Raw genomic sequence first — 19,434 nt, 5'->3', positions numbered from 1 at the left:
CCTCTCTCAAGAGTTAAGATGCAGCTTCCTTTGCTCTTCTCAATCTTCTTCTTGGAGTCACTGCTACAAATTGCGTCCTGACAGGTAGTGTTTGTCCATCAGAACAAATAAAGCAGCTGCTTTTTACTTTTCCTACATTACGCTTCCTTCGTCTCCTAGGACTAACACGTAGTTTCCTATACGGTGATGTTTCAGGTGGTTCTGCTGTGGCTTGCGCCTCATCTGCACCATCTTCAAGAACCTAAAGTTAAAAAGCGACTGTTAATGCATTACTAGTTAGCAGGCTGATTAACTTCCGACGGAGCTGGATGAAACAGAGGACACTGAAACGCTGCTTTTCTCTTTCAGATCACCCCTGAAGGTAGTTAGAGCTGTGCAACACATTCCCTACTACAGAGCAAAATGTATGCATGTAAGGGTCAGAGAACAGAGCATTCGGTGTATGCAACCCGCGTGCTCCGTTTCTGGTTGTTCTGCAAGATGAAGTGGGTCTTGCATGTACTTGCCTTTACTATTTGTATCAAGCTACACATCGGGTTCACTACTGTGTCTTCAAGGAAAGGGAGGCTTTGCATACCCAGAATCATAACTCAAAACCTCTTTTTGCTGATGCTGGCACGCACTACCATGAGAACCGTAGCACTCACTATGCTTGTAGGATGGAACAAGTAAATTAAGCTGGCCACCCTGCTCTATTAGTAAGACACTGATATATCAGAGAGCGAGCGAGCGCACGCACGCAGGGGCCGCCTGTTATAATTCAGAAGCTCTCTATAAGAGGCAGTCATCGTTATAATAAAAGCAGATGATGACAATTCCTTAGTACATATACAGAAAGATCGCATGTGTAGATTAGCACATGGCCCTGTTCTGCTCCCAGTTTCGGTACGTTCATTTGGAATCACAGCTCCTAACAACGCCAAGTAAAGACCTCCAAGGTCATGGGCATTTCTTGTGAGTATGGTGCTGTAGGCACGAGGCGTTACAGAAGCTCTGCCCTGGCTTTTTTGACCAAATTCAAGTCTGCCGTTCTGAAGCACAATCCCTATTCGCAATGTAAGGACTTTTGGCAAACTGGGAAAAAACCATCCCAATCAGATCAGAATCAGTAAGGCCTTTAACTGTAACAATCCTTAAGTGCAGCCCTGCTTACCTCAGCAGTCCATCTGGCATTCGAGTTCTCTTCCCTGAAAGATATTCTCGGTTTCTTTGGCCGTACAGGACAAATGGATCGTCCTGGAGATGCAGAGGGAGTCGCTAGGGGTGTGGTGCGGAGGCTGGGTCTCAGAATAGACTGAGGGGTGATCCCAGAAAAGCCAGGAGCTGATGTGGCCAAGGCTTTAGCTCGCTATGAACAGAGATAAAACCACTCCATTTAAACCACAGTTGACTCATTAAAACCATGTTAAGTTAGTTTAAGTTACAGAGTCTGTGCCAGCAGCAAGGACAAAGCTTTGCCTCTACGCTGCTCTTCTCCCAAAGGTAGAAAATCCTGAAGGACAAACCCCAGGCTTTTCACGTTTCTCCTTGCCTCTTTCTTAATGCCAACATAAAATGTTTCCAACCGATTACCTGACGGAACACAGATAGGGCATCTTCTTGTCTGCAACACTATCTCCCCACCCGATGAGATTTGCAATATCTATGCAGCTTTTCTAAAAGGCACACAGCTTCACATGGCACCCCAGACACAGTGACTGAGCACGCTGCCATGTGAAGCACCACCCAGCACAGCAACAGCCAGAGCCGATTCCTTTACTAATCAATGGATCCATCTGTGCGCCAGACGAAAATAAGTGACCCTGCTGTAGAAGTCCCCACCCAGCTTCAGCGAGGAGCGTTCAGGTCTTCCTTCCTCAGCTGAAGGTGATTTCACAGTATGGAAAGGGTTTAAAAGCAGGATCATTTAAGCGACAAATTGCATCTTTCAATATCTAAGCATGGTGAGAGTTCCAAATTGGACTTCCTTTGTTCTATCCAGTAAAAACAAGCTTATTTCACGGAGCTCTGTGACAACGGGCGTGCTGTGATTTAACTACAACTTAACTTCCCCTCTTCCAGACCCGTCCCCACCGTACTGTCTCCAAATGTACTGCCTATACAGTACTGACACGCGGACTGCAAATGCTCCACCTTTGGAACCCAGCAGTTGGTGTGTTACCTACTGGGGGGGTTTCGCCTTAAACCAAGTTCACAGGCTTTTGGGGTGGCCAGTTGTTCCTGGGTTTTGGCAGTACAGACCTTAACCACGAGTGGAGTCTTCAGTAAATTCAGCTCTGATGCTTGGGTAGAATCCACTGCCGAGGTGGAACCGTGCATGTTGGGTTGCAGTGGGCTGGGTGCCACGAAGGAAGTTGAGGCTCTGCATGCTGAGTGCCAGCGACCACCACGTTGTGCAACTGGTGTCCCTACGACTGCATTGGGCAACTCTGCATCGGGAAGACGATGTGCTCTGACTGGTGGTTTGGTAGCTCCAGGGCTGGAATTACAAGGAAGGTGTAAATGACTTTCAGTCCTCTGAAGCCCAAACATACAGGAATTCCCATTTATTTCACCATAGCTTTGGAAAACTCCCAGCCTTTTTTCTATTCTGTAGAATTCTGACTATTTCTAACTAAGCCTGGAAAAATGAAGCCAAAACTGGGCAGGAAGAGGTAAAAGATCACAACTTGATGGCATAGTCACATCCATCCAAACCCCTACACCAATGGGTAGATGGTAATCATAGCTTTAGATCCACAGAATCAGAGCATGTTAGGGGTTTTTAAGGAACCCTGAAAAAATATCTAGTCCATTTGGTTGCAGCTATCTAAAACTCTGAATGCACGTAAAAATATGTGTTTGCAGAAATAGAATTGCCGTAGAAGAAAACCTCTCTCTTCCAACATTACTTATAAGGACTTTTCCCCTCCCTCTCTTTCCAAGCATCTAGCTCAAGACACAACATTACTAGGAGGCTTCTTACCTATCACGTTGTGTGACGTGGGCTTTCTGCTTATTTCCGATACAGACTTCTCCAATTTTGGACAGAATGTTCCTGGTGAATGTTGCCCTTGTATGCACATTTGTTGCATTTCCTTCTTTTGCTGCTGTTGATAACCATGTTGGTCTGGAGACTGTGAAACAAGAGAGAAGGGGTGTCAGCCCTGTCTCATCCAAGTGAGTGATGGTTAGTTGCACACTTCCTTCACCCTCCTAAAATTACCTTCTGTGATGACAGATGAAGGCACATGGTAAGGTTTGCCGCTCTCTCTAGCCAGCTTCCTCTGCACTCTGGGAAGGATCTTGCCACATTGGTCTAATACAGAATTTCTGGTGACTGCTCGCTCTCTCAGGCGAGGATCACGATCATTCTGGTGAAGGAAAGGTGTACAGCCAAAAGCCACCTCATTACAAGAAGTCCACTGCACACAACGAGCTGTGCTATTTCTACGTAGTGACCAAAGAGCAGCAAGTTCTACCCACCAGCACCCACCAATTCCACCTGGTTCTTGTAGCCAACGAGCAGCAAGACTAGTGCAGCTACAGAACCTGCCACTCGGAGGGAAAACAATTCTCACACCCTCGTCAGCACCTGCCATTTTCAATCTGCTCACAAAAGAGCAGGCTCTGCCCTTCTCCTGTAACACCCATGTCTGAGATGACCGAATCCACAGCGCAATTACTAATTCTCTTGGTCAAACTGAAGTGAATATTGCAAGGACTAAGGGAAAAGCTACCTGCAGACACCTTCCGGCTGGCTGAAAGGTTTCAAATGTGATATGGGACCTACAACCTGCAAAACCACCTGCTGAGTCTGACTCACTGGAAAACTTTGGCTCTGGACAACAAGCAGTGCATCACAGGCCCAGAACAGAAGCTCTCAAACCTTATCTGGCTATTTTGAGGAATTGAATATTTCCAGGAAAGTTAAAAAAGCCCAGGCAGGACTTTTAGTGAGTACTAGGAAGAATGAGTTGTAACCCGTAAGAGAAACTTGCCCACTGGCCAGAACCTTTATGCTTACCACAAGATTAACCTGCAGTGACTGATTCAGCTGTTCTGCAGGGTTAGAATTGGCACGCTGCCGTTGGTGGGCTAAAAGCAATTCATGACTCTGAACATCAGCATCGGTCAGTAAAAACTTCTCCAAATGCTCCTGTGAGAAATAACACCTGTCAGAACTGTACTAGGATTCCACCTCTTCTCTTTTTAAAGATTTGTTGTCCACACTTACTTGTTGAGTGACTGTAAAATGTAGTTTCAATAAATCTTCCATTAGTCCCAGCTCCCGACAGATTTCGTACGTGTGTTTTAGCAGCTCCTCCATGTTTAACTTGGTGCTGTGTTGATGCAACAGGCCCCAAGCCTCCACCAGGCACCTGCAATTAATTTCTTGTATTATTTTCTTTTGAGACTATTACAAGGATAACAAAGATTATTAACATTATGCCCCAAAAGCTGCCCCAAGATATTATGCCAAAATAGTGGGATCTATTTCGTTACCTATTGGACAGCAACACACTGAGGGAAAGCTTCACTTCCCCGCTGCTTGACATGGGTGGCTTCATCATCTGCATGTATCGGAGGGCTTGCCTGTGCTCTCCTTGGCACATGAGGCACTGAAGAACTCTCCAGTGTTGCCATGACACAGGTCTCATTGTAGCTGGGTGAAAGAGCAGGGCCAGTGAGTTCTGTAGAAGATAGAGGTCATGGTTATTAACTGCGCACACAAAGCAAAAAGCTCCCAATTTCTTAACTGAGGGTGCATGTGGGTTAAACAAACTTCTGTGAGCTACCAAGGAAATGCTTCATACAGGACAGGTTCACCTCAGTTCTTAAGTGCTTACAGAGAAGAAGTTCAGTGTGCCAGACAGAACTGAGGGTGTGTTTTCAACGGTGTCATTCCCACTCTTGGGGGTTAACCAAACCTCTGGCTACAAAGAGCCCTTTATGGAAATACCTTACAAAATAGGTACCTGTTCTCCCAGACACACGCCTTACACTAACATCAGGACAGGCTGCTCTGAGGCAGCATCCAACTGCTCTGCTCAGCTCAACCTAAAGGGGTGGCTTTGAAAACTCAGATAGCAAGCAGTACAAAAGAGGACTTTGTCTTTCTTTCAATCAGCTGCCTGGCAACACAGTTAAAATTTCAACCCATCCTTTAGTGCTGAGTATATTTTAGCACTGTTACAAAAAGGGTCCCAAAGTTTTCTCACCCCTTATTAGCTAAGCAGCAGCTTTTAGCAGCATTTTCGAGATTACAGCCTTGTACTGCAATGCATATTGGAGAAATCCATTATCTACTTACTTCATAATCCTTGTGGTCTAGAAGCCAAAACCCTTGGATCATCTTAACCAGATCCCAAGGGATGGCAAAGGCTGTTTGGAAGGAGTTGATTGAAGCATCTGTTTGGTTCGGAAAGGAATGCATGATGTCTAGCAGCAGGTAAATTGTCTGGCATCGAGCATCTAATTAAGGATCATAAATTTGTAGGACCAAAGATGGGTCACATTACAGTTAGAAAAAGCACTATGAAAGGCAAACACAAGAATGGGAGGAAGACAAATCTGCTGAGGTATCAGTCTTGCCTTTTGAAGCTCTTAGAAACAGCAGACAGACAGGTCCTGAGCTCAAAACCACCTTCCGAATAAGTTACCAGAAAGGAATGCTCATTGGCTTCTGCCAGCCATTCAGAAAGGTTACCTTCAGACCCTGAAAGCACTCCCATTACTCACTCAGCCTCCCTCTGCTCAGTGGAGCTGCCAGATGGACAATCCAAACATCTCAGCATCACAGAACATTTACGTGCACATACTGAAGGTGTCATACCGGTAACTGGAAAGGATACAATTGCATGCTTGTCGCTTTCTTCAATGCTTTCTAGCAAATAGAGATCCAGCAGTGCCTGGCATGAAAAAGTAATGAAGAGTTTTCTTATAAACTGTCTTTCATTAATCCTTGGTGTATGGAGGGGAGGGGTGTGTTTTCAGAGAAATGACGCTCACGTGTAAACTAGCAGGGGGATATTTCCCAGTTCCTCCTTCATCTCTCTGCCACAACTTCTCAGCCTGGTCTCCTAACTGGGAAACCATTCCATCAATCATCAAGCAGTCAGAATCCCATTTTCCTCTGGAACAAGAGGCAGCAAGGAGTTGCACAGAGTACATGGCTCAGGTTGCACAGAGGAAATGGTTCAAGATCAAGGGCTTGAAAGTGGAAACAGCCTGAGCCTGTTTGTCATTGCAGCAGCGTCATAGCCCAATCTGTGTTAGGCCCTTATTTCCTTTTCAGTACAATTTCCAAAGAAGAACCTCAGACCCCCTCATCCAAGGCCTATCACCCGGATGCTAGTCAGCCAGGCAGGGACGAAAGCTCCCACTGGGAACCGACTTCTATCCAACAGCCAGCGAGTGCTGGCTCTGCCAACCGCTTCATGTGCGTAAATAACACCGACGTACTTGTGAGTAGGGGATTCAGGCCAATACCATGGTTCCCAGAGATCACTAGTCAAGGAGAGAGAGGCCTTTTTTTAAAACAATGATGTCACCAAGAGACGCTGCAAAGCAGCCTTAGGTACAAACATTCTAACAGAGGAAAGCAACCTCTGTGTTCAAAGGAACACACACATCCCTGAAGCCAGGAGGATTGACAGCAAATGAATTCAGCACAGCAGAGACAACTGTTGACACAACAGCCATTCCCTTCCGCTCCTGGATGTGCAGCAGAAGCCTTCCAGAGTTTCCCTGTAAGGCCTACCTTGACAGACGCTCAAGTTGCTGTCGATGGCCGGTGTAGTAGCTCTGCAGCAGAGGATAATTGTAGAAAGGTCGAGCCAAAGGCACATCGTCATCTGCAGGCAAGAAAGTCCAAGCAAGTTAAAGATGGAACAGCACATTTTTAAAGCAAAACTTTGACTAAAATAGCAGGAAATGAGCTCAGCACCGAGAAGCCTCCGACTCTGAACGAAGCCAGGGTTCTTTCTGCCTTTGACACTAGACTCAAGTCCTTCCTGTCTCAAGTGCCATTTTTGGTTTACAGCTGAGGTAGCCTTCAGAACTTGTCGTGTAACCTGAAGTTCACTATCAAAAAAACCCCAAATCCCCGTTCTCAAAGGGAGCAGGTTTTGAACATGTCAGCTGAGCTGATAATAGAATTCATAATCCCTCAGTTAAAGGAAGCATTTCCAAGGTTTATTTTTTCCTCAAGCAATATTTTCAAAACATGCAGGCAATGCTTCTCCTGTAAAAAAAGAGCATTCCAGTATTTGTTCCTTACTAGTTACTGGTTTCAAATCCCAAGGATTTCAACCTGTGGCCAAGAGCAGCTCCTGGAGATCAGAGGAACACTGTTGGTATTTCTAGAAGGGCACCCAGGAAAGAAACTGGCTGCATTATTCTACACCCCGTACTTGCTCAAACAGGAACAGCTCCGTTTCAGAAACAGAACTCCAGCATACGCTGTGACCACGGAACCAACACGACTTGTTACTGATGAAACGACTACTAAAGCACAGCTGAGAATGTCTCCATAGACATGGCTGAGCGGATGGTCTCCCTGTTGCAAATGAATTACAGTTCATGCTTACCTAAACCCTCTGGAAGGAGACTGGATCGACAGAACCAGGCAACCACTTGCGCATACAAAGAAACAAGGCTGGTTACCAACTGCTTCTTTCTCAAGTTGGCAAAACCTGAAACAAGGCATAAGATGATTTCTCTTTCTGCAAATCTTCACTTCTACACAATTCCCTTCATCCTACTCAATAGGAAGTATTTAAATAACAGGGCAGAAATCTTTCTCCTTGTATTCTCACTCGGTATGACTCTCTTCTCTGAAGAGAATCCCACACAGTCACCACCAAAACAAAAAGCAACCCCTGCAAAGAAACAGGTTCACTAGAGGTTAAAATGCAACTAGAGCTTTTCACATAGCAGACATTTTTACTATAGCAAATGCTACCACATTCACTTGCTGTCATCTCAACCCAGCTGCTGCCTGCGTAGCTTCTTGCTGAACGTAACCTCCCCAGCCACTCAACAAACTATGTCCCGGAACTCTGTGCATATTACGTGACAGTCACAACTTCTCAGATTTAAGCCCCTTCTCCCAGCTGCGTCTGACTGCCTTCCCATCATCAAAACCAACCAAAGCTCCTGTTTCCACAATTACAACCCAAGCATCACTCCAAATCTTAACAGAATGTATGAGAGATTGAATGATGCTGTTACAAACCTTGTTCGGTAAGCTCTCGTGCCTCTGTTAGAAAACAGTTTAAGACTCTGCTAAGGTTGGTCAAAAGCAACTGGCAGTGCTGAAGAGACCGTAACGTCTGTGGGTCAATGAAGTTGCAAGAACCATCGAAGAGCGGAGCACCTTTTCAAGAAGAAATAGTCCATCATTAGCATACAAAGCAATTGCAGAGTTTCAAGGTTCCCTTAGGGAACCGTGTGCAATAACAGGTGCCAGCAGACTTCTGAGCAAGTTCAATCAGTAGGAATGATTTTACAGGTGCAGAATGACCACATTAGTACTCACACATTTGGTCCAACTCATTTTTTGTACAGATCACTTTGTTCCACGTCCACGCAAGAACAAACCGCCAATTGGCAGCAGAACTTGGCCGCTCTGTAAGAAAACAAAAGAAGAAATGAATCAGCACCTTCAAACTCAAAGCTAAAAAGTCTACCATAAAACCAGCCTCAGAAGTCAAGGATTACCTTCAGATGCCCAATGTTTAATGCATCCCGTCAGAAAATCTAAAGAGCCTGTCCGGACAGCAGCTGACAGTATCGCTTCAAATTGCTCCTCCTAATCACAACAGACAAAATAAAATGAGACTCTGACATATTTTGATATCTGAACCCTCAACTCTAAGTGTTTATCTCTAACTGCCGATTCATTCAGAGATCACAAGTCAATTAGTCCAGAGGTATAGCTCTGCTTTCAGAGGATGCAGTAGTTTGCCTCTGAGGCAGACTCCCCGCCTTGTCAGGTACTAAATGCCAAACCTAATGCTTTGGGAAACCGGCGGGGATGGAGGTTCCTCTGAGGGAACAATGCCTCCTCTTGCACCCGACCAGCACTAACTGCACGATGCCTTGGGCCTCTCTGTGGCACAGAATAAGCCGATGGTTCCCTAGCCCCAGATCCACTGTGGCTGCTGCCAGTCAAATACGGCACTTGGGACCTCAGGCGACTGTTACTTCTGCTAACTGAAGGCAACACTCGTGCTTCAGGGCAAATATGAGGAAGACCATATCATCACCTCTCGGAGCCTCTGCAGCCCTGGCAAACAAGAGGGATGGATCTCCCCTGTGATCCCCTGATGCGCACGCACCTGACTCAAACTGGATGGCGAGACATCAGACAGTCTCGGAGACAGCAAGCCAGATACAAGACACCTGTTGTAGGTCTCAGGAATGGCTTTGATTATTGAAGGACCGGATTTCTTTAGCAACTGCAACGCCTGAAACATCAGTCACAAAATACAGGTTAAGACAGCATTGCTTTTCTCCAACAGCCCAGTACTTTCTCCTGTTCTCCCTTCTGCCCCCCTCCTTCAAGTTAATCAGGGATCAAAACCCTCGCTTCAGGCCATGCCAGCAGTTCCACGGGTGAGGAACAAAGAAGTAATGGCTTTCCCTCCCCTAAAGCAATGCTGCATTTCTTTCTAGGCATTCAATCCCCGATCGTGCTTCAATGGGTGACAACAGGAGTGTTACAGTCCCAAGAGTCGCCCTAAAACATTACCGCGCACCTAAAACTGGCAGGACGCAACTGGAATGATGCCTGCGAATGGGCAGGGTGAGCATAAAGGGTCTCTGAGGCTGAAAGTGGGGCAAGAGAGAACACGGAAAAGCTACATCTCCCGACACTCGCAACAGAGGTACAGCAAAGATCACCTCCTTCTGGAAGCCGGTGCAAGTCATGTGAACCACTCCGGAGTTCAGCAAGCACGTACCATCTGCAGAAACAATGAGCATGTGACAGCCCCCTGTACTCTCACGGTTACTCTCTGAGCACTTTACACTCGCACGTAGCAGTATCTGGACAGATGTAACTGAGCACCCGTTGTCTTCAGCAGAGCACTGACGCAGTTTGGGATACAAAACAATTTCTCTCGAGTGCTATCCAGGTGCTGTGCTGTGAGCTTCAGTTCAAGGCCCTTTCATTTTATAACCATCACCACTTCAGTGTCGGCATTACCAAAGCAACAAACACTAAAACCCAGACAGCAAGCTCAAAGACATGTTTCAGAGTTGGCCTTGGGAGGGGCCTGGAGCTTTTTCCTTGGGTATTGGAGTGACAAACAATGAATCGGAGAACCAGTCCATGGCCTCTGACCTCCATGGCAGCTTAGCACTATTCAAAGCAGTGAAATACCTACCAAAGTTATAGATGCCTGGATGAAAAAACTGCTCAGGTGGTGGATGAGATGGAGGAACTCCCCGACTGAGACTCCGCTCCTGTACCAGAACATCCAAAATGAGCTTTGGAGAAGTCACCCTCGTTACAGCATCCAGCGACCACAGTGCAAAGTAGGGGCAATCGTGAAGGAATTCTTCCGCCCTTAAAGAAAAGCAGTGCATAAGCTCAACGCTGACAGCTCAGTGAATTCTTCCAAAGCGATATATGGAGAACAACGAAAGAAAAACCTACCTTAGTGAATCCGGCATTTCAGTCTGATACCAGCGATTAATGTCAAATACACACAAAAAAGTCGATGGTGTTCGCTGACCATAGGTATTCACTTGCCAGCTGAAGACTGAGACACTGGTCTCAGGAGAGATGACTGTAAAAGACAAGACGTTGATTCTCATTGGTGGAAAATACGATTTGTCTGCTATTTTTAAAACACCACTTTCCGTTTTACCTTAGTTCTGTCACCAAGCACAACACGTACTGATTGGGATGAGGAAGAGTTTAGCAAAACCCAAAGCATCCTAGGATGCTTTCAGAAAGCATGCAAACATGTCTAGTATACAATTGTGTCGCTCAGTAACATTCTACTCCAGTTCTCTCACTAAGTGGAGCCGTCTCTCTTCTCTGGGGAGAATGCATTTGCTGGACGTAAGCAAAGTAGGTGGCATTTCATTTTCCATAATTGAGTAAGGAACAAGGTGCTATTTCTGTTGATTTCATTATTACCATTTAGGGAACCTCATACACTTCACTATTAGTTGCAGGACTCAGCAGCAAACGTCATCTGCCTTGTGTTTGCTACACTTCAGAAAAACATGGACGTTGATTCCAGTGAGAAACTATATACAGTATGGATTTTCCCTCCAGTTGGAATAGAATCATAGACTTGTTTTGGTTGGAAAGACCTTTAAGAACATCAACCTAGCACTGCCAAGTCCACCATTAACTTCTTTTTAGGGACCATGTCCCTAAGCACCACATCTCCATGCCTCTCAAATACCTCCAGGGATGTCTCGTTGTGAGCTTCTGTGCCATTTCTCTTTTGTTAGCTCCTGAAACTAAACTGCCTTTAGAGAGATTAAAATGGAAACCACTTGTTCCCTTGAGGAATCTCAGATAACCTAGGCATCCAGTGTTTCCTTTTCAGTAAGCCCAGCAAGCTAGTCTAATGAACAAACCTTCATTAAGGCTTTCCTCACTGCCATCAGGGTGGCTAAATTTTTCAATGGTCTGACAGCTGAGTAGTTTAGTATTCCTGGTCTGCCCTCTCAAGGGACCAATTCCACCTGTGAGATCCAAACTGTAGCATTCGCCGCAGGATTTCAAACCCTGGGGAAAAAAGAAGCGACAAGCAGAAAGGGCATTTGAGATCCAATCCGACATTATTCCTAAATCTGAAAGAACGTATGTCTGGCTACAAAGAAAAATGCTGAAGTTGTCTGTGAAGCACGCATGCTCCCTTCTCTTTCATCAAGTAACTTTGGAAATAACAGACAAGAGCAGCAGCTAAGAAAAATCAAACCCATCTCTTTGAGAAACTAACATGAAGCCTAAGCGGAGACTCTCACTTTTATTATAGAATAAACAAACACTAAAACCAATAGTATCAGGAGCCTGTCAGAGATTAATTTTAACTGCTGAATTTCCAACTTTTATTCCAATGCAAAGAGGAGCCAGTCCACACATGACACTGCAGGATCAAATTCCATGGCTTGCTTTCAAAAACCGTGGACAAACGCCACGCCCAAGAAGCACCAGCAAAAGACTTACTATTTTTTTTCAGTCAGCTCTGAATTTTAAGGGTAAATACTGCACAGGCCAACTTAGGTGATAGTCCCATAGAGAAAACGACTCCTTTCATCCTCTCTCATACATGCATCATTTACCTCATACATGACTTGTCCGGATGCCAAACGTTTTCTGCCACCAAAAGCCAGCTGCAACAGATGTAAACTCACAACATCCCCTCCGCTGAAAAAAGTATCAGTGATGGAATTTGGTTACAAAGCTGCTTTATAGTCCTCATTTCATTAGATCTAGACTGAAGACATCTTAATGGCACGCTTTTGCTGAGAAGACCAGCACCACGACCTCCAAAAACACGACAGGCTGGTCACATTCAGCCATTAAAACATAAAGGAGGAAACACTGACAGCTTCGGGGGCAAGTGCTAACCCTACAATTGGAAAGCTTTAGTCTGGTGTTGCTGTACAAACTAAAAGTTGTTGGAAGTAGTTCTTCAAAGGGAAGAGTTCTCAGTCAACAAGGTTTTCAAGTCAAACCTAATAGAAACTGCTGAGCTGATTAGGGAGTTTCCAGATGCTGAAGGAGAGAGAGATCTCATCCCTTCCCTTCCCTTCCTCCCAAAGTGCCAAGCCACTGCACCCTGCAACATTCTGATCTGATTCCTTAGCCCAGCAGGAAACCATTGACTTGTCTGCTGAACAGTGGCTGTTGTCTGCCAGGTGAGCTGAACTGGCTCACAAAGGCTCCAGAGGCTGCTCCAGTTGGCAGAAGGGAATGGGCAATGCCGGCACCTCCCTCCTTTAGGGGCAGCAGCCCGGCACATCTGACCTGCAGCTCAGCTGGGCTCAATGGTATTTTCGTGTCACGCTGCAAATACCAAACATGTCAGAAGCAGTCGTCAAGAAACAACGGAAATCATTCAAGAATGCAAGCACAAATGATTAGCCACTGCTGCTTTGCCTTCATTCAGAAGGCAGGAATTAGTAGCTCCCTCTTCCCAACAGTGAAATCCTGTTGAGATTGCATTGTAAGCTCATTGTAAGATCAGGTACCTTCCGTACCCGAGAGAATCTCCTGCGCAGCTACAAAAACCAGAACAACCAGACACGTATCAACTGCAGGTGAACACATACTGAACAAAAAATTAAATTCATTCCGTGGCTCGTGGTAACTTGTTATTCACCTTTCTTGTGTAGACTGAACGGCCCAGAGGTAGCAACGATTGCGAGGATCATTCTCAGGCTCTTGAAAAGTAACAGCATAGACAGGAATCCGGCCACCTTCTGGTTGAGCGTGGTGCCTACAGGTTTAAAAAACAAAAACAACAGCAACAACAATGAAAAAAGAAAACCTCTCTTTACATTAACATGCTTCCTTAAGCAAAAAGAGTGCTACCCCAGGCATGGCCGAGCGTAAAGGCCTACTTACTCCCTCTTCAGAGTTTTCATGTTCCATAGTGACAGGTAGCCATCTGAAAAGCCCACCACCAGCTGATTGGTTCTGCTTATGTAGCACAGGGTTGATACTGATGGTCCTGAAGGTGCTTGCAATTGAAAAGAGATATGTCTGCGTTCCCTGGTCGCAATTGCTCTTCTTTCCGGGACTTCAGCAGGAATAATAAAGAAAACTTCTAGATCTGCACACACAAACCAGGCAATAAATGATTCCATGGAGGTGGCATTTTAAATACTGATGTGACAGCACCTGTAATCCAATTCTACCGCTCCAGGCCAAATACCTATTTAGGCAGCACTCTCTTTGCCATTGCCATCGTGCATGTATTCAAAGAACCACAAACTCTCCCATCAGACAGGGGCTCCCATTCACATTTCAAAACCGGTAGAAGTATAACCTCCACAGAAAAGAGGATCTTAGACTCTGGAAACCAGGACTTTGGGCCTTGCCACAAAGCTGTCATCTGAAGTGACAGCAACTCCTGAAGCCACTGTTGCAACAGGCAAAACACCATATGAACGCTACAGACACAAACTGGAGGTTTCACTCCTCCAAATCCATGGCTTGCGAAGCTTTGGAAGCTTGTTCAGGACTGTAGGATGTCAAATCGCTGCCTGTAATCAGGAGTCACACATGTCTGCACGCTAGCATCTTCAAAGCGGCATGCTCAGGGTTGAGGTAAAAGCCACAAGTTGCCTTATTTTTCAATTCCAGTTTGAAAACTGAAAGCTTACCTGATTCTTCTACTTCGCTCTGACTGCCAGATAAATCATCCAAGCAAAGGTCAACCAGAAGGACGTAACCAGCATCTGTAGCCACTGCTGCCACTCCAAAGAGACATCGCAGGCTCTGATGTAGGTGCTGAGTGCTCACACTGGCTCCTCCGTAATTACTTATGACTTCTATAGCAGTTACCTATAGGAAAACTGCAAATTACTATTTCTGCTGTTTGGAAAGCTCAATAGAAATCATTCAAAAGCAAAGCCAGAAAGTAAATACAGGACTGTAAGATTTAAAAACAAACCCTTGCTTCCCATGACAACAAGGAAAAGAGAGAGGAAAAAACCAAAAAAGCCCTGCACAAAACCCTGTTAGTGCCTTCCATTTACTAGCAAACAGTCCAACCAGTAAGACTTGTGTCCTGTCCGCATTGGCCTCATTGGTCTACTAGCTATACGCTTGTGACAGCCCACAGCTCTCCTCTGCCAGCTAAAGCTCCAAGACTCACTACCCCGAGTCAAGACAAAATCGTGTTCTGCTCTAAAGCACCTGCTTGCAAGTGGGACACTCTTGGGAACATGTCTGAGTCATTGGCAGCATGCCTATGGAGGTTTGGGATATTTTGAAGACAGTTTTCTGACAGGATTATGCAGCTCCTAACATCACAAAGCCTTCGTGTCTCCAAAGAAAAAGTACGTACCCGTCCAGGAATAAAAACAGCTTTAACCACTCTCGATATCCCAAGGTCGTACAGGCAGAGAACGCTTCCTTCTGCTTCTTCCAAGCCAACCAGCAGCCCAGTTCTCTTCTGCCAGGAAAACTCCCTTACCACACGAACAGTGGGAAGCTCTTGGTTTACTCCACTGAATCGGTAAGCAGAAAGACGCTCTCCGGTGACAGAGTTCACTACCTCCAGATGAGGGCCACGTGCCAGCCAGGCTAGCGCGTTTCTCCCTGGAAGGGAAGAGAAGAGAAGAGAAAGCCATCTTAACTCAATTACTGCATTGACAGTCCGGTAGATAGGGTCTACCTGGCCGTAAGAGCAGCCTAGAGGTCCAGAGAGGCACCCAGCTCTACTGTCAGATCACCTAGAAAGTCAGCTGCCTAGCCTGCTCAGCCACTTGCAGCAGCTCTCTCTCTGATCACTCTCTGCATCCTACTAAATACTCTGGGAGTGTGGCCGCAGCGCTTAGCAGCGTTGTCCTCTCCCTTCTAGGCAAGAATAACTTGGTAAGGAGACCAACTTTAAAGGAAAACGCTCACCTCCAGAAAACTTCCCGCACAGCACAGAATCCGGGCTTTTCCCATCTTGCCCAAGGGCCTGAAGTGTCACCTCTGGAAACTGCAGCAGACTGGTTGTTACCTCAGCCTGTAGCTCTTGCATTCTTCACTGTAAATAAAGACAAAAAAAGGCAAAAATAGACTCATGGCTGCCATACCTAGCTTGGAGATTGACAGAAGTGGCATCAGCACGCAGTGTGAAATCTCCTGTATGTCACTTGTAGCTCTCAGCCTAAAACAATGGCACTTGGGACAGACTTTGATCTCCCAGCAGAGCAAAAGGAGAACCCTTTGCTTTTCTGATTCCTATGAGATCACCAACAAAAAATGCCACAGAGGTACTGACAAGGTAAGTAACAGGAAAATACCTCAGAAAGAAAGAATCCTACTTTGAAAAGCTGCTCAGTAACAGGATGAGTTTCCTCATGATTTGTCCCTTCCCTTGGTTTCTATTTGATTCTTTATTGTCAGTGGCCGCCTAGTAGGTTTCATGCAGCGCTGATGGCTCCTTCCCTTTTTCCCCTTTTGATTAGAACATTAAGCAACACTTAAGCTCCTTCACTCTCAAATTCTTCCACAAAATATACTGCTGCTCTTGTCACATTACAAGCACCCCAGGCCTGCACGAATAACCTCTCTTCCTTACAACGTAGGAGGTCACAGCTGGTGTCCAAGACTAGGCTCTAGGAGCAACAGAAAGTTACTGAAGGCAAGCTTTTGTGAATACATCCAGTCTCTAGGAATCCTTACTTTGGTGAAGAAAGGTTATGCTCTAAAGCCTGGGCACTGGAATCGACTCAGTTTCAAGCCACAAGCTCTCTACCTGCGAATACATCCCAGTACCTTCTGCCAGCATGAAAGCCACAAGCGCGTGAACTCACAGCACATCACAGTCAGGGTCCTGCACTGAGCACAACTCAAGAGTCTGAGAAGAAAACTACTGACTGGCTCAGGGGCGTTTTCCCCAGAAAATCGGGAAGCAACCCACAAGCACTGGAGGACAAGCAGATGGGAAAGACACTTCCTGCACCTTAGGAGTCAAGTTCCATGAATTTCCACTTTGCCATATTTAACCCGTGCAGACAGAGGATTTAGCAAGGCAGGTAGCCGGCCATTTAGCCCACAGCACTGGGTCCTTCCTTTCCCACTCAGGCAGAAATCCTGCCCCATGTTTCAGGCAAAAGTCCGACATTGAATGCAAAGCCTCGGTCTCCGTCTAAAAAGCCAACAGCATAACAGAGAGATGGTCGCTATCACAAATCTACAATCAGGCTTATTTTGCTCCAGTGCAGCTTCCCAACTGCCTTGCAGAGCTTGTGCTCCGCAAGTTCTGCGAGAAGCACAAATCCACAGCAGAAGGTGAGGAAAAAGAAGAAGGAATTTCAGCTCTCCATCCCAACAACCCCAACAGCTAAGATCGCGCCGCCTCTGATGCACAACGTAGCTTGGATTTCCCGTTGATTAGGAAAACAGAGAAAAGCCACGCAGAACAGAAGTGACATTGGGGCCAGTTTGCCCAGCTGCCTCCTGTGATTACTCTCCAACACAACTGTACTTCCATTCAAGAGTTGCCATACCTGTGTAACGTGGCTCAGCTTGCAACAGTTCCTCGTGACAGTTCGCCAATTGTGCTCTTTTTGACAGTACCTGGACAGCCAGAAGTAGCTGCCAAGTGTCTCGGTGCACAACACACACGCAGCCCTCCCCGAGGAGAGATGCAGGAGTTACCCAGACTGTTCCAGGACACGGCAACCGTGTCCCATCGCACTGCATCACAATGCAGTCAGTCACCAAGGTTACCTGATCCACCCCACTGCTCAAGCAGGGTCACCTGGAGCAGGCTGCCCACAGCCACATACGGGTGCCTTTAGAGTACCTGATTCTGCAACACGCCTTTACAAACCGCAACCTGACAAGCTGAACTGCCAAAACATCTGCAAGACAGGCACCTGGCCCAGCCTTTGGCGGAGACTTTCCTACCAGTTGAAGTGTTCTCTCCACCACACAAGTAAACCCACGCCACACCAGCAAAGGTAGAAGACATAAAATAATAGAAGCCTGACAAAGTGCATTCTGCTGTCTTCAGAAAGCAAATGCCAGGCAAATCACTGCAGGAAAACAAGCTGATGCTGTAGGAGAACAAGGAGCTGTCCTCATCAGGACAGCACACAGCATACACTTATTACAGCAGAAATCAAGCAACTGTACCGCCCCAGGCTGGCTTCATGCAAAGGTCAAGAGACCAGCCACAAAAGGCGCTGGACTCCTGAACAGCCATGGTCTCCCCATTAAACCCAGCCCTCGCCCCGCGACCACCGCTCTCCACAGATAGCTCACTTCCCACCACCTCTGTTTAGCCATATCCGCGCGTTGAAGCAAAGAAAAGGTTCATCAAGGGCAACTGGGAGGGGAGCAGCGTATGGCCCTTCAGGGAAGGTGTTCCTTGAGTGATTTATTAACCAAGTCACCATCAGACCCCTTCTGTCCCAGAGCACTCGTCACGCACATTCCCATGCGCTCTGCATCCGCTGTCCGTTCTGAGCCAGTAAACACTGCACCTCTTCTGGACAGCTTTAACCAGACTTGGAAAATAGCAGACCCCGTGAGAGAGGAGGACGGGTGGCAAGGGAGCCATGCAGAGGGAGTTAGTCTGACCTTCTGCAGAGCAAGCCTTTCCTACCTGAGCCTCCAAAGGATGATATGGCACCGAGCGACATAAACCCACTGTGTCTCTGATCAGCCATGTTCTTTGCTGCTACTTCCAGCGTACTGAATTGGAAGGGAAAACTTCAGTCTTCCTTGGCTTCTTCTAACTAGAAGATACTTCTTAAGGGCCTATTAAAAAAGCTATTGATTGTATCAAACAATTGTCTCCTAATTTGGAAAGATGATTATTTTTACAAATGAACTGAAGTTCCGTGACAACGGGTGTGCTGTGATTAAAGTACAACTTAATTTCCCCTCTTCCAGACTTGTCCCCACTGTGCTGCCTCCAAAAGGACTGCCTATACAATAACCACACGCAGACTGCAAATGCTCCACCTTTGGAACCCAGCAGCTTGCGTGTTACCTACTGGGGGGGTTTCGCCTTAAACCAAGTTCACAGGCTTTTGGGGTGGCCAGTTGTTCCTGGGTTTTGGCAGTACAGACCTTAACCAGGAGTGAAGTCTTCAGTAAATTCAGCTCTGATGCTTGAGGAAAATTCACTGCTGAGGTGGAACGGTGCAGATTGGGTTGCAGTGGGCTGGGTGCCATGAAGGAAGTAGAGGCTCTGCATGCTGACTGCCAGCGACCACCCCGTGCTACAGGACATGAAGGAACAGGACAAACCACCAAATCTGTTGAGACACAGAATTCAAAATCCATCGATTGATAAAAACAGTGATGCTGTGTTTCAGAAATCTGGGGTGAGATGTAACAAAAACATTCAACAAACAAAAATACGGGTGACCCCTCACTGCAGGGGTGATGTATCAGGCCCATGGACAATTTACACGCATTTTCTTTTCAATTATTTCCTCACATTTCTGACTGAATTTCGAAAGTCCTTCCTCTGAGGCCAGAGGGATCCAGTTTTAAGTTGCACAGGTGAGGGAATTCTCATGTCAGAAGAAAATTCATCTACATTTCAATGCTGGGACCGCTTTGAATTCTTCACTGTGTTGGTGTCCCAAAGTTGACATGTTCAGTAACATGTCAACATTAGAGAGAACACTAAGTGCAAACAGAACACTCAGCAAACAAAGTCCATACACATGTATATACACATGCATAGCCATGCTTACACTGCAACACACATAGCAGAAGCAGCAACGTTTTGAAAT

General features: G+C 46.2%; 1 protein-coding gene across 1 annotated transcript; it reads right to left on the bottom strand.

The window, feature by feature from the left end:
- Nucleotides 1–13: 13 nt before the first annotated feature.
- On the bottom strand, nucleotides 14–15,713 carry LOC311189399 (protein ELYS-like; the record flags this gene model as incomplete). The annotated part of the gene is made up of 27 exons (XM_084261067.1): nucleotides 14–241; nucleotides 1,154–1,348; nucleotides 2,242–2,479; nucleotides 2,966–3,116; nucleotides 3,206–3,353; nucleotides 4,007–4,138; nucleotides 4,217–4,361; nucleotides 4,486–4,673; nucleotides 5,294–5,440; nucleotides 5,835–5,891; nucleotides 5,992–6,115; nucleotides 6,743–6,836; nucleotides 7,572–7,676; nucleotides 8,219–8,359; nucleotides 8,522–8,611; nucleotides 8,704–8,794; nucleotides 9,324–9,452; nucleotides 9,889–9,950; nucleotides 10,374–10,555; nucleotides 10,646–10,778; nucleotides 11,587–11,737; nucleotides 12,295–12,379; nucleotides 13,338–13,454; nucleotides 13,583–13,790; nucleotides 14,344–14,524; nucleotides 15,030–15,283; nucleotides 15,593–15,713. 27 exons carry the CDS (start codon nucleotides 15,711–15,713, stop codon nucleotides 14–16), a joined length of 3,897 nt encoding a protein of 1,298 aa, XP_084117193.1.
- Between the last annotated feature and the right edge of the window lie 3,721 nt (nucleotides 15,714–19,434).

This window comes from Gallinula chloropus (genome assembly GCF_964237585.1).
Source record: "Gallinula chloropus genome assembly, chromosome: 3".
Lineage (NCBI taxonomy): Eukaryota > Metazoa > Chordata > Aves > Gruiformes > Rallidae > Gallinula > Gallinula chloropus.
The sequence above is the reverse complement of the archived record's forward strand: the minus strand, read 5'-3'. Positions and strand labels throughout refer to the sequence as shown.